We start from the raw sequence: 12,321 nt of genomic DNA on the forward strand, positions 1-12,321 counted from the left end.
CAGGAATACGTTAACAAATATTAATTTTACTTAGAAGGTGGAAAGAATGTTTTTATCAATTAAAACAAATTGAAAAATAACAGTGAATATTACGTCCTTGTTATTTTCAGCCTCGTGTTAATTAATTATGAGTGATAATACCGAGACGTTGATATTTACGTGCTGCTGGGTGAAAAAAATATATGGCTAGTAACCTTCGCTTCATATTTGAAATAATAATCGATCCATCGACGAAATTTTTTAACTCACATTCCGCGTGTCGTTGATTGAAATTCGAAAAGACCAAATTACTGTGATTATGTAAGATTTTGTCGTAAGAATTTTTATAATATCCTCAAGTCAAAGTAACAATTACTGTAATATTTTATTGCAGATAAACGGCGAAGTTTCCGCAATTTTCTCTTTCGTTATCGGGATAGAAAAAAAATGAGTAAGAGACAGCTGTGTGCATTTACTCGAGTGAACGAAAGTACTCTATTCGAAATTTCCGGTCTACATATTCCACCGACCTTTATAAAGAGAGATAAGAGCATATACATCGTGATATGCAGTTATTTTTCACGAACGAAATGAGCGAAAAAGAAGTGGATTTTTGATACCGAATACTCGTGAAAAAGATTCCAGTTCGTCGATCGGGCGAAAGTGACACATGATGTGAAAAACGGTGGGATTTTGCACGAGTATAAGAGGAGATGAAGAGGGAGACGAGCAGAGATCGGCAGGCAATGAGATCGCGTTAAAAAATTGAAATATGACGAACGTTTGTTTTGTTGGTGGGTAAAACATAATGTCACATCGTATGGATTGCGATAAACGATAAGAAAATTAATCTCGGGTAACTACGCGATATATTTTTTGGCTCCTTTTTTTTTTGTTTTTTTTTTTGACAAAGAAAAATATACATATATACGTATGTATTTACATGTTTATATTTTGAATATAATAAAATGTCGATAATGTATAAATATTTGTCCGTTAGACGACACGCGATCAGCAACAGCCGCCAATAATCGCTGCGGAATTTGTCTGACAAGCGATTTTTCCTGAGGATAACGGAGGAGAAAAAGAAAAGGGTAAATTGACAGGCTAAAAATTGTCTTAAAGATAAAAGGTGAGTCGATTTTGCAGTTAATACCTCGTGTACGCTCGCTAATTAATGTATTTGCGCAAACAAGCCAGGGAAATAATTTACTCGAATAAATTAAACGTTCGTATGAATACCTGATCTCGTATAATATTTGCTCAATTTCAGTTGCGCACATTTAATGCTTGCGGTGATTACTATTTTTTTTTTTCACTTATTTATTTACGTTTCTTCTTTATTCCGCATGGAATATCATTTTGCAGTAAAATGCAACTTTATTCAAAAGAATCTCCCGCCTTTAATTAATACGTTTAAAACTTTTTCGTAGCTTTATCATTTTTAAAAATAATCACCCTTACAAATGGGGGGAAGGAAAATACGATATATGAAACAGCGGAAATTTAGGAGCAAATATTTTCGAGATTGTCAGAGTTAAATTACTAGTTAGAATCTCCACAAGAAAGATAAAAATTGAAATTAGAAGTTATCCAGTTATTTTCAAGAGTTTCCGAAAATAAAATCCAACTCTTGTTTCACTATATACTTCAATAAGATTTGAACAATTTTTATACAGCTTGAAAATTTCGTCACTTTTTTTCCTAACTTTTCAAGAGTTTTTTTAATATCCTCTTGATTCGCGTATTTCTAGCTTCTCCAGAATTCTGATTTCTTCATACACCTAGCCTGAGATTATAATTCGTATTTCAATTTTGTTTATCCGTCGTTTCCACTTTTGTTGAAAATTCTGAAAAACTTCATTCTCATCGTGTATTTTATACTTGCATAATTCATTCATCTCAAATGAAACCCTGTCTCTAAAAGTGTAATTATATTTCCGATTGATTGCGGTGATATAATCAATGATATAAAATAACTAAAAAATCAAAAACGCAGGAGTTTGAATCGAATCAAAATACCCTTGAAAAACACAGCTACGTTCAGTATCGAAATCTAGTGATATTACAACAATTCTTGCTAAAAATTGCCAACTTTTACACAGACAACGGTTATAAACGTCGAGGAACAAACTAAAATTGATTATAACCAAAAAGGATATCCCAGGACGTCCATCCGTCACAGAGTTACGCAGTGTATACCGTTAAATTAAAAACTAATTGGATTGCATGCCACCGCGGAGGGTATAACGGTTAGAATAGTTAAAATTAAATGGGATAATAAAACGAATGTCATATCGAGATAGAAGGGCGGCCAATCCATGATTGTTCGAAGGCAAATTGCGCCCCATTTATCAGCGTACCAAAATAGCGGGACTGCATTCAAACACGGGTGAAAATTTATTCGCATAATTCTGCCTTACACGTTACCGAAGAAAAAAAAATCTACAAAGAGCTTTTTCTCTATACGCTACATATTTTCTAATTATATTGACACGTTAAATCTGATTCTCTTATATTTTCTACATATTTTCAGGCCTACTATACAAAGCCATGACGTCACTTTATTGTTTCACCAATATCAAATTATCGCATTATTTAAAACAAAGTATAGAGCAAGTAACCATAATCAAAAGGCAATATAGTACTAGATTTTCTGGTCACAGGTACTAAACCAATTTACACTTTGTACCCAGAACTATATTTTTTATACATAGTTCAGAGCGAATCACACCTATTTTTTATTGTTTTTTTTTTTTTTTTTTTTTTAAATACATGAAGTACAATTGATTTTTGTGAGCTAAATTCTCGGTTTTAAGAATTTAGCTAAAGGTGAAATTATACTTCAGGCTCTTTAACTGTCATTTGATTTGGCGTACAAAAACGTTTCATATACAATTACATATTGTGAAAATCAGTGCGGTGCCGAAATAAAATTATCATTCTGCCTAACGGCGGGCGTTTTGATTCTGTGTGAAAGTTCGAATCCACCTGACGAACTTTGAGAATGAGAAAAAAAAAAAAAACAATGTTTTCCTCGACATCGTGAACCAGAAATTGTCGGTCGTTACTTCATGCAAAAAATTTGTTACCAAAAATATTGTTTATCCATGTCAAATAACAAACATTAGTATAATATATATATAAAAAAAATTAGTTATAATGTATACACGTATTGCAGAAAGAAACGGTTATGGTCTGCTCATACGAATAGAAAAAATATAATAATTATACGCTGCACTAGGAATTTCTCTCGGTGGGAAGATTCCTTTGTTTATGACGATGTAAAATTTAAGTACTCACAAGGACTTTTTCTCGTCGATTCATAGTCAAACTAATATTTCTTTCACCTATGAAGGGGTATGACATCGGGGTATGCTTAGCGTCTCTTCCACGTACTTGACCTGCTTGTTTAGGCCATCGAAGAGGAGGAAATTTACGACCCTGAGGCGACGACACCCACCGCTTTTCAGGCCTCTTCTAAGAACATGCCTCGAGCTCCTTGGACTTGGTCTATTTTATGGTGTTTTAAACTGAATCTGTTCACCGCGCTATTTTCCGGGCTAAGTGGAGTTTTCATATAACTCCATTAACGTGTTGAAACTTAACAGATGATGCCGGAAAGAAACTTCGCATCTTTAACTTGAAGACTTAACTGTCGAGAGGAATGACTTTTGTTATTGACATTCGTCTGCAAATTTTTATGAAAAATCATATCAAAACGATTCTCTCGGTAAACTCCATTTGACTTCTTATCAACCCTCTATATTATCAGACATAACAATACAGAAATACTAAAATTTACTGAAATATTTTTCTTTGAAAAACCATTTGATTTTAAAACTGAAATTTTTTGCAACCGGGTAAAACTCTTCGGATATAATGGAGGACTGCAAGAATTCTGTTTTATCGCTCGTAAATGTCGCACATTTTACAAAATTATTTACTGCTTACATGTTATATTTTTCATAACGTTCTGGGGTTGGTTTTACGACAGCTTAGAAATGGAAATAATAATACATAAAGCGCGATTTCGTTATATTCATTTTCTATTGAATCCGTCCAACCTGTGATAAAAAAAAAAATAATGACAGCGCTTGGATGATAAAGAAGAACTTTCGGACCGGCGCAATGTGAATCGAGCAAAAATTTGTACGGAAATTATCCGCCATAAAACGCAGCATAAGCAATATATCACAGACCAGAACGAAGCGGCAGCGTAGTCGGCCATGGTCCGAAATTAAACACCCACGGACTGTTCGGTTTATCCTAAACGGTCGAGAGTCGCGTAAGCTTGTGGGTTCCGATCTTTATTTATAAATTTGATTCATGCCGCGTCACGGCCACGTGACGCACTCGACGAAATTGAAGCGAGGATCGACACCTCAATCTCGATACTCGACGCACTTCAAGTGAGTGCATCCGGCACGCGATTGGCCATTGCCGATGTGCCAGCGCTGCGATTAGTGGATGAAGAGCGCCTGCGCAACGCGGCGATTATACTCGCTTGCCACTTCGGTACACGTGCGCAGCTCTCATCGTGTATTTCGCTTTAGGAATCAGCAGACTATAGAGTCTAGAAGCCAGTGGGTGAGCAGTCGAGTGTCGTCAGGCAGCCTTTCCTGGAACCGAGATTACGCGCCGCACGTAACGCCGCAGAGCTCCGAGCCGCCCTTCGCACCAGGATAAATTAAACTTAAGCCGAGGGTAAGTCCCTGCGATATAATAAGCCTCATTTAGGGCGGGGCCTTTCCGCCAGTTCGGCAAAGATGGTAGCCCTGACTGCCGGCCACGTGTGGATTCATTTTTGTCACCGAAAATCGAAAAAATCCCCGAGCGCTGTTCTGCCGGGTTCCGAGCATTCCCGGAACTTCGCCAAACTTCGCGCCGCATCAACAACGTGAACAAATGACTGGCTCGTCTCACAACGCAACGAGCATTTCCCTGTTCGCGATCTCTTCCGTCATCCGCGAGCCCCGCAAAATCGTGAAAATCTGTTCATTTTAATCTCACAGTTTTGACCCCGTTCATTTATTCCTTCGTCGACGTTTATTCGTTCATCTCTGCTAGTCCGGCGGCGATATCTCCGCCTACGAATAGGCGAGTCAACGAGGTATCGACGATTCCGATACACGTAAATACGGCCTTTTTATCCTTCTCTCTTGTTTACTATCTGATGAACCGAAAACAAAGACCTTTGTTTGAATTATCTCAAGCACACTACGCTAATCTGGAGGTTAATCCCGTTGTTGTGACAATGTCAAGTGCCAGGTTTTTTCACGCATTTTTTTTTTTCGTTTTTTGCCTGACAACGATTCTCACTAACATGAATTTCAGCATCATTTTTCCTTGTTCTTTCCGGTGTGACTCTTCCTGGCGTAATAATCAACTCTCCCATTTCCTCTGGGTTTCAGATAAGTGATATTGAGATACAGCAAATATGGTGTCGTCAACCGTAGTCGAGAATGGCGAAACAATCGCCCCGGTGGTAAGTTCGTCACCAGCTGTCGGCGTGCCGTCTGGTGATTATAGGCTCGTAGGATGGGACATGGACGCCACTGGCAGGAGACTGATCGACGAGATTTGCCAAATTGCCGGGTATACGCCGAGTTCCAGCTATGGCCAGTACGTCATGCCTTTCAAGGACCTCAATCCACCTGCCAGAAAGAGGCACAATATTAGAGTTGTTACCATCGGAAAATACCGAATGCTCAAGGACAACAAGACAAACAAGGTGATGATACCATAAATAGAGCAGTTACACTTATCCTTGTGCACATATTGTTTCTATTCATTTGCAGAGCAAACAGGAACTGTAATCCTCGCTGAATATTTTTATCTCACTTTCTCTACGCATCGTTGTTGATTTCGTTGATGGAAAAATTGAAAGAACTCAGATGATGCATTAACGATCTACTTCGGACCAGAATTTAACACCAATATCAATATATTACAATGTTTCATTTTTCTATCATTTTATCTAGTTTTTCTTTGCTGAGATTAGCATTAGTAAACAAACATTAGTAAATTTCATATCGTTGTAAAATCTGAAAATTTGCATTATTTGAAAAGTAGTAAATACGTTGCAACATGTTTTTCGATACGGATACATTTTTTTTTTTTTCTGTCATTGTCACAGGTCCTAAAGACGAAAAGTGAGATATCTGCGCTGATAGATTTTATCACGTGGCTTGAGTCGGTCAAGGGAGATGCGGCCGATGGTGTGATTCTAGTTTATCATGAGCCACGCAAAGTCATACCTTCCATGCTGCTTGAATCGCTGAGGAAATTCAACCTTTTAGATCGATTCAAGCAAACCGTTAAGGGCTTCGCTAACGGGTTTAACGTCGCAGAGGTCAAATGCGCCGATACAGTACGCACATTTTCCCTACGCACATTATCGCGTGTTATGCTAGACAAGGTAAACCCTGCATTTTCTAATGCTGATTATAAAAACAATGATCATATCTGCAGATACAGATTTCAAAAACGCTAAGAATTTCATGATATCTTCCAATCATCCGTTAGTTTTCATGTAATCAACTAATTGGGAAAAGGAAAATTACGTCGATCTCTTAACTAATATCAATATCGTATTTGAATTCCAAGGAAGAAGAGTTAGACAACGCCGTTGATAGAGCGCGTCTAGCTCTCCAAGTCATACAGCACTTGAGCGCTGGTGAAGAAACTGCAAAGGGCGCCGAGAGTAGCGGAAGTGGTGATAGCGACGCAGCGACAAAAGGGACCATAGAACTAATAAGAGAATTCGTACAGCCAACGCATGTCGAAGAAAAGGAATTAGCTGGTACAAAAGCACAAAATTTCCCTACAGATATCTTTCATTGGTTAAGGATATAAGTTGATGGCTGAGAAGGTGGGTAAATTTTGAGAATTTATATCTCAAAAACCAATAATTCAATTCGATTGTTTTTATTCAAAAGTATGTAGATCAAACTTCATTTACATATTTTTGTCACTTGGATCAATTAATAGCCAACATTGTTATTGACAATAACATCAATGATTTGGCTCCGTGACATGTTTTGCTTTGCCCACGATGTGTCAGAAACGGCTTAAACGATTTACCTCAAATTTGGAAACCGTATATTCTTGAATAGTTTATCCTGTTTGCAACAATCTGAAATTTTTTTCAACTAAATGGCAAGCGTTTGAAATTGTCATTAGATTTTTGTCGAAAATTTACCAGTATTTGATTTAAGTAAGAAAAAAAATGATGCTTAAATGTAAGTAGGATCATTGCAAAGAGGATAAACTATCCAGGAATATTGTCTTCGAATTTGAAGTAAATAGGTCGAGCTGTTCTTGAGATATCTTGGGCACCACAAACATGTCGCCAGGCCAAACGGTCGACGTTATTTTCAAAAATACTTCAGCAAAACTCGATCTACTTAAACTTTTGAGTAAAACAAACCCCAAATGAATAGAATACTTGGTTGTCAAGACATAAATTCCCAAGATTTACAAAATTTTTCAGTCCTACTTGTGATTAGTTTTTGAAAAGATGACCAAGGAAATAGATACATGATTGGAAAGAATTTGACAAATGTATTCGTGTTACAGGTTTGAAATTGGTCCTCAATCGTCAAAATAGTCTAAGACCTGTATTCGGAATGCTACTGCGCCAAAGTCGCCGCGAACGACAACATGCTAGCCTCTTACGCCGATTATTAGCCGAGGCTAATGTCGACTACGTAGAACTGCAGGTGAGTCATAATTTTAGGATTCAAATTTCTCACGAAATTTCGATAAGGAACTAATACGGTAATAGAAGTAAACCAACAATTTTCGAATTTCGATTTCTGGCTGTCTATTTGACCTCTTCGAATAAATTCTATATAAATGTTAAACTTCTTCGATGAAATTATGCAAGTTAACAAAAAATTCGATGCGACCAACTCGATTATATGCATGAATGCTTCATGGTCACTCTTACTTTACTGATAACTCAAGTTTTTGTACATTCTTATCAGTTTGTTGGTTCTACGCACATGTACCTTTTCTTTGACTGAGTCACATTGTTTTTGTTTGTAATCAACAGTCGAGTGAGAGCTTCTGAATTTTGTACCCACTAATGAGATATCTCTTTAACTCGATTGTGATTTTCAATAATTTTAGGAAGTATGGTCGAACGAGAAAAGGGAGGGTTTGCAAAAATTAATAAAAGAGAAAGTAACAGGAGCGAAGGAAAATGAGGAAGAGGAACTGTTGGAGGTACTCGAGTGTCACTTTGACCCAGAAAAAAAGATGAAGCCGAAGTTAAGTGTAGAAAAAAAAGAAGGAAAGAAAGGAAATATTGGCAAAGGTGCAGTGGAATCTAAAGAGAACATCAAAAACGAATCCGCTACCGAGAGTCCAGATACAACAACAACAAGTTCTCCTTTGAAAGAGAAACTTGTACCCCAGGAAAATGCTGAGGTAAAAGCTTCGGATGTGAAATGCGAATAAAATCAAAATATCCTGATGCCAGTGCCTTATTTCAAATACAGAATGAACATTTTTGTTCTTGAATTTCCTACATTGGTATGATAATATTTAAAAACTAAGTGAAAATGTTGATAAAAAAAAAAAAAAGAAAAGATATACTAAGAAAAGAAAAACGGCAGATGAGGTTAGCTTGTTATAGAGTTTTATTTAGATTTCTCGTGATATTCGAACAGGTTTGTCAGTCCTGGAGACTACAATGTCCGGTTCGATTCATATAGTACTATATTATATTATATTATTTACTTTAGTTCGTCACAAAATGAACGTATTATTTTTTTCGTTTTTTTTTCTGTTTATTATCTACCGAGTTTATGTTGATTTATTTTTTTGTATTACTCAGTTTTCTATCTAAATAATAAGATTCGTTTAATCTCCTTATGGAATTACGTTGGGGTCACAAAATTAACAAATAAATAAATAATCCCAATGTAAAAAATTTATACTTATATCGCACTTGATGATTGAATTATCGATTTATTGTTGTCATTATAAATACATTGGATAACTTCTGTGCATAACTAAAATTGCAATTATTTAATTTTTTTAATTTTTTAATTTTCTTTTTTTTTCTTTTTCTTTTTTTTTCTTTTTCTTTAAAGTATAAACTGGCGGAACATTCATGCTGCGTCAATAAAAAAAACAAAGCAAAAAAAACGAAAAAACTACAAATAAAACGAGCAAAAAAATAATATAAACAAGGTGCATGATAATTACAGGATTACTAAAAGTAAATAAATGAAAAAATAAAAAAAAAACTTACATAAATATTCACGACTTGAAAAGCAATGAGGATAATTGTTGATTAATTCATCATACCGTGCTAGTTACGTTAGGATCTCATTGTATTATTAATATAATTAAAAAAACAAATGTTAATAAATATATAATTTTGCAATTGCATACTTATCATTATCAAACGATGCCACTTCAAATTTGAAACGAAAATAGGGAAACCATCGTTTTTCCCAACATTAAGTATCAAGTTCTACAGTGTATCATAAGACTAATAATTATGATAAAAATAGTGGTATGAACATTCACGATTGAAAGAGAAAAAAATTTATTCACTATTATCTCTGCACGTGCCGTGTTTAAAGTACAAAGGAATCTTAGAACTATTTTTTCTCTACAGATTGTGAGGATAAAACTCCATGTGCTTGATATTTAGAAAACAAGGTCTCCGATTCTTTGACAACAAACGATAAAGTAGCTTTAGAATAATATTCTCCCATCAGTTCAATGTTGTTAATGACTGTGGACAGCAGATGAGCCTTTTCAGTGAATATACCTGTAAAAATGGGCGGACATAAATATTTGACAATACAAAGAAATACAGTGAAAGTGCAAGATAAGGTTTACCTGGAGCGTCATATTTCAAATATGTGAAATGAATGTGAAGATGATAAAACGAGGGTTGATAGTGAAAATAAATTCTAAGCTGCGATGCTGGAAGTCCGCTGTATTTCTTAGAAATTGCTTTTGTGCCGGCGTCGCGAATGTTCTTAAGCAACGGCAAATGCGACTGGTCCAAATCTCTAATTGATTTGATTCCCTTTAGCATCGGAATTGCCAAGAGGTACAAAGTTTCCAGACTTCCGTCCCATTTCAAATCTGGTATCAAAACAAAGCCTGTTTTTGGGTCTGGATCCTCAAAGACTATTCTTTCTTTCTCGGCCTTGTGCTCCAAAATGTTATACACCCACTGTAGACAAACATTAAGGGGTTAATATGAGTTAAACATTTGCTCAAGAAAGTGGTGCAATGAAAAAAATGATGAAAAGGTCAGCGCTGTAAGTAAAAAACATTATAACATTAATAACAACTTTAGAAAGATCACATTATTGCAATGATGTAGACGATGCTAAAACATTTTGTCGGTTCAATTTTCATGTATGAAAGATCAATTTGTGCAAAAATGAGTTTTCTAAAAAAACACTCGAGACAAATTTGTTATAATAAAGCGTAAATTTACTGCTCGTGTAAAATGAACCCAACACTCATTTACATTACTGATGTTGCAGTGTTCGTTGCGTAACTTTCTTCCATTCATCAAAGGTCAATTAAAGTTATGTATTTACATAGAAAATACCTGCAGCGAAAATTGTTCCTTTTTCAAATGGGGCAAAGTGATTTCCTCGTAAAGTTTTGGAGTTTCTTCAACGATATGGATCGGTTGATTTTCAAATTTTGCAATATGTTTTTCCATTGCCGGGTGAATGATTGTAGTCTTAATACCTTGGAGTTAGAATATAGAAAAGAAACAGAAACAAGAAAAATCACATCGTTAAATTGAGATAAAAGAGTTGAAAGAAGAATGAAATCGGCCAGTTTGCTCACTATTGTGCTCAATGGATGGAAAGCAATTGTAATTTCCGTAAACATCGTTTTCGAATTCTTTACTGAGTTTGGAGCTTTCGTTGAAAAGATGCTCGTCCAGCTTCTCCTCGACAAAAGCTTTCTTCTCCAGCAAAACTATGGCTGCGCCGTCGTGATCTGCAAATGTCCCTTCAACGCACAGTAATTTCTTTTGCGCATTGTTATTCAACACACGTTTCAACTGGAACTTTGACAAATCCTTCAAAGACTCGTGCACACTGTATTTTTTGCTCTCCTTCGGTTCCTCGTTCGACGACTTAAACTTTTTCGGATTTACATACGTCGCTTCGTCACTCGCCTTTTCAACGCTTGCCATTATCGATTATCTACTTACCGGTTTAATTATTGTCTCCAAAGTTGCGAATTTATCATCTATCGGTGTTTAACCTAACCAATTAACTGTCATTCAATTAAACCGTTAGGTTAAGTGTTGTTATTATTTTTTATCTCACTGACCAAAGTTTGCTAAAGCAGCCATCTGAGCGGGGCCTTTTGATACTTGGCCGTGGGCCAAGACTGGAAGCTTCGGTACGAGAATTTCCTACCGTTGCCGACTTAATTAACATTGCAAATCCATAAGTGAGTCGGTAAGTGGAGGCACTGCAATTATTTCCGCCCTCTCGCTGCCATGTCACTTGTTTCAAAAGAATACTCATGGTTGGCTATTTTCAGCAATTTTTAGTCAACGTATTCACGCACGTGACCCTCCATACCTATGTATATATTATTCCCGACTCAATCGTAGTGGCCACTTCATTGACCTGAAAAACGGTACAAAAGTAGCCTATGATTCCCTCTTATACTTGTTTGCCGCAAGTGTGAAAAAAAAAGTAGCTTAGTTATACCGAATAGCGGTTTTCAGTTTCTCTGATTTTATTTTTTTCTCAATCTTAAACTACACTTCTTCCTACATTCGCCCCACTTTTTAAGTCAGTAAAGTGATCACAGTTAAATCAAAGATAAAGTCCTATATGCAACACGGGAAAAAAGCTGATTATTCCCTTGTTACGTACATTGCTGTGTGATATGCTTCAATAGATCTAATTAATACGAAAAATACTTTCAAAACCATAATCTAAATGGGTAAATGTAAATGGTTACTTTCAGAACATTTATAATGAAAAATATGAAATAGATATTCAAAATGGTCTACATGATGAAATCGTTTTTATATCTCATCTGTAATACAACACATGTCGATTATCTTTTTGTCTCTCTTTTTTCTTTCAGTATTCGCTTTGAGGAACAGCTGCTTCTTCTTCTGGATCGCACGATTATAGAACCGTAGGAAAACAATCGTTCCAGCGGTGCAGATGACGGCAAAGGCGTATTGTACTTTATACATTGCTAGGTAAAATGCTTCAGTAGATTCATTTAAAACGAAAATTGGAAAATGCTTGGTTTTCGTTGGATATATTCAAGTTTAATACACTGACATACAGACAAATGGGTACAAATGTA

At 35.9% G+C, this 12,321-nt stretch overlaps 2 protein-coding genes and 1 long non-coding RNA gene across 5 annotated transcripts; 2 read left to right on the forward strand and 1 right to left on the reverse strand.

The window, feature by feature from the left end:
• Window positions 1-230: 230 nt before the first annotated feature.
• LOC124223191 (uncharacterized) lies at window positions 231-1,102 on the forward strand. The gene is made up of 3 exons (XR_006884225.1): window positions 231-300; window positions 374-773; window positions 980-1,102. It is a non-coding gene; the product is annotated as an uncharacterized lncRNA (long non-coding RNA).
• Window positions 1,103-4,503: 3,401 nt separating this feature from the next.
• On the forward strand, window positions 4,504-9,182 carry exu (exuperantia). 3 transcript variants are annotated; one of them, XM_046634557.2, is made up of 6 exons: window positions 4,504-4,686; window positions 5,394-5,713; window positions 6,119-6,400; window positions 6,589-6,784; window positions 7,561-7,703; window positions 8,116-9,182. In XM_046634557.2, exons 2-6 carry the CDS (start codon window positions 5,420-5,422, stop codon window positions 8,443-8,445), a joined length of 1,245 nt encoding a protein of 414 aa, XP_046490513.1. In that variant the 5' UTR covers window positions 4,504-4,686; window positions 5,394-5,419; the 3' UTR covers window positions 8,446-9,182. The 3 variants fall into 3 exon arrangements, with proteins under 3 accessions (XP_046490513.1, XP_046490514.1, XP_046490515.1); XM_046634558.2 differs by lacking the exon at window positions 4,504-4,686 and adding an exon at window positions 4,863-5,113; XM_046634559.2 differs by lacking the exon at window positions 4,504-4,686 and adding an exon at window positions 4,863-5,092.
• On the reverse strand, window positions 8,687-11,186 carry Dcps (Decapping enzyme, scavenger). Its single transcript, XM_046634561.2, has 4 exons — window positions 10,822-11,186; window positions 10,574-10,719; window positions 9,844-10,186; window positions 8,687-9,772 (listed from the first exon to the last, which is right to left on the reverse strand). Exons 1-4 carry the CDS (start codon window positions 11,174-11,176, stop codon window positions 9,600-9,602), a joined length of 1,017 nt encoding a protein of 338 aa, XP_046490517.1. The 5' UTR covers window positions 11,177-11,186; the 3' UTR covers window positions 8,687-9,599.
• Between the last annotated feature and the right edge of the window lie 1,135 nt (window positions 11,187-12,321).

This window comes from Neodiprion pinetum, chromosome 7, assembly GCF_021155775.2.
Source record: "Neodiprion pinetum isolate iyNeoPine1 chromosome 7, iyNeoPine1.2, whole genome shotgun sequence".
Classification (NCBI taxonomy): Eukaryota; Metazoa; Arthropoda; class Insecta; order Hymenoptera; family Diprionidae; genus Neodiprion; species Neodiprion pinetum.

What these genes read in the sequence shown, in the direction of transcription:
- exu (XM_046634557.2), top strand. Translation starts at nt 5,420, where the DNA reads ATGGTGTCGTCAACCGTAGTCGAGAATGGCGAAACAATCGCCCCGGTG. An exon ending in CGAAGAAAAGGAATTAGCTG is followed by an intron (nt 6,785 to 7,560) that starts GTACAAAAGCAC and finishes TTCGTGTTACAG; the next exon opens with GTTTGAAATTGGTCCTCAAT. An exon ending in TCGACTACGTAGAACTGCAG is followed by an intron (nt 7,704 to 8,115) that starts GTGAGTCATAAT and finishes CAATAATTTTAG; the next exon opens with GAAGTATGGTCGAACGAGAA.
- Dcps (XM_046634561.2), bottom strand. Translation starts at nt 11,176, where the DNA reads ATGGCAAGCGTTGAAAAGGCGAGTGACGAAGCGACGTATGTAAATCCG. An exon ending in AGGAACAATTTTCGCTGCAG is followed by an intron (nt 10,187 to 10,573) that starts GTATTTTCTATG and finishes GTTTGTCTACAG; the next exon opens with TGGGTGTATAACATTTTGGA. An exon ending in TTTGAAATATGACGCTCCAG is followed by an intron (nt 9,773 to 9,843) that starts GTAAACCTTATC and finishes CCATTTTTACAG; the next exon opens with GTATATTCACTGAAAAGGCT.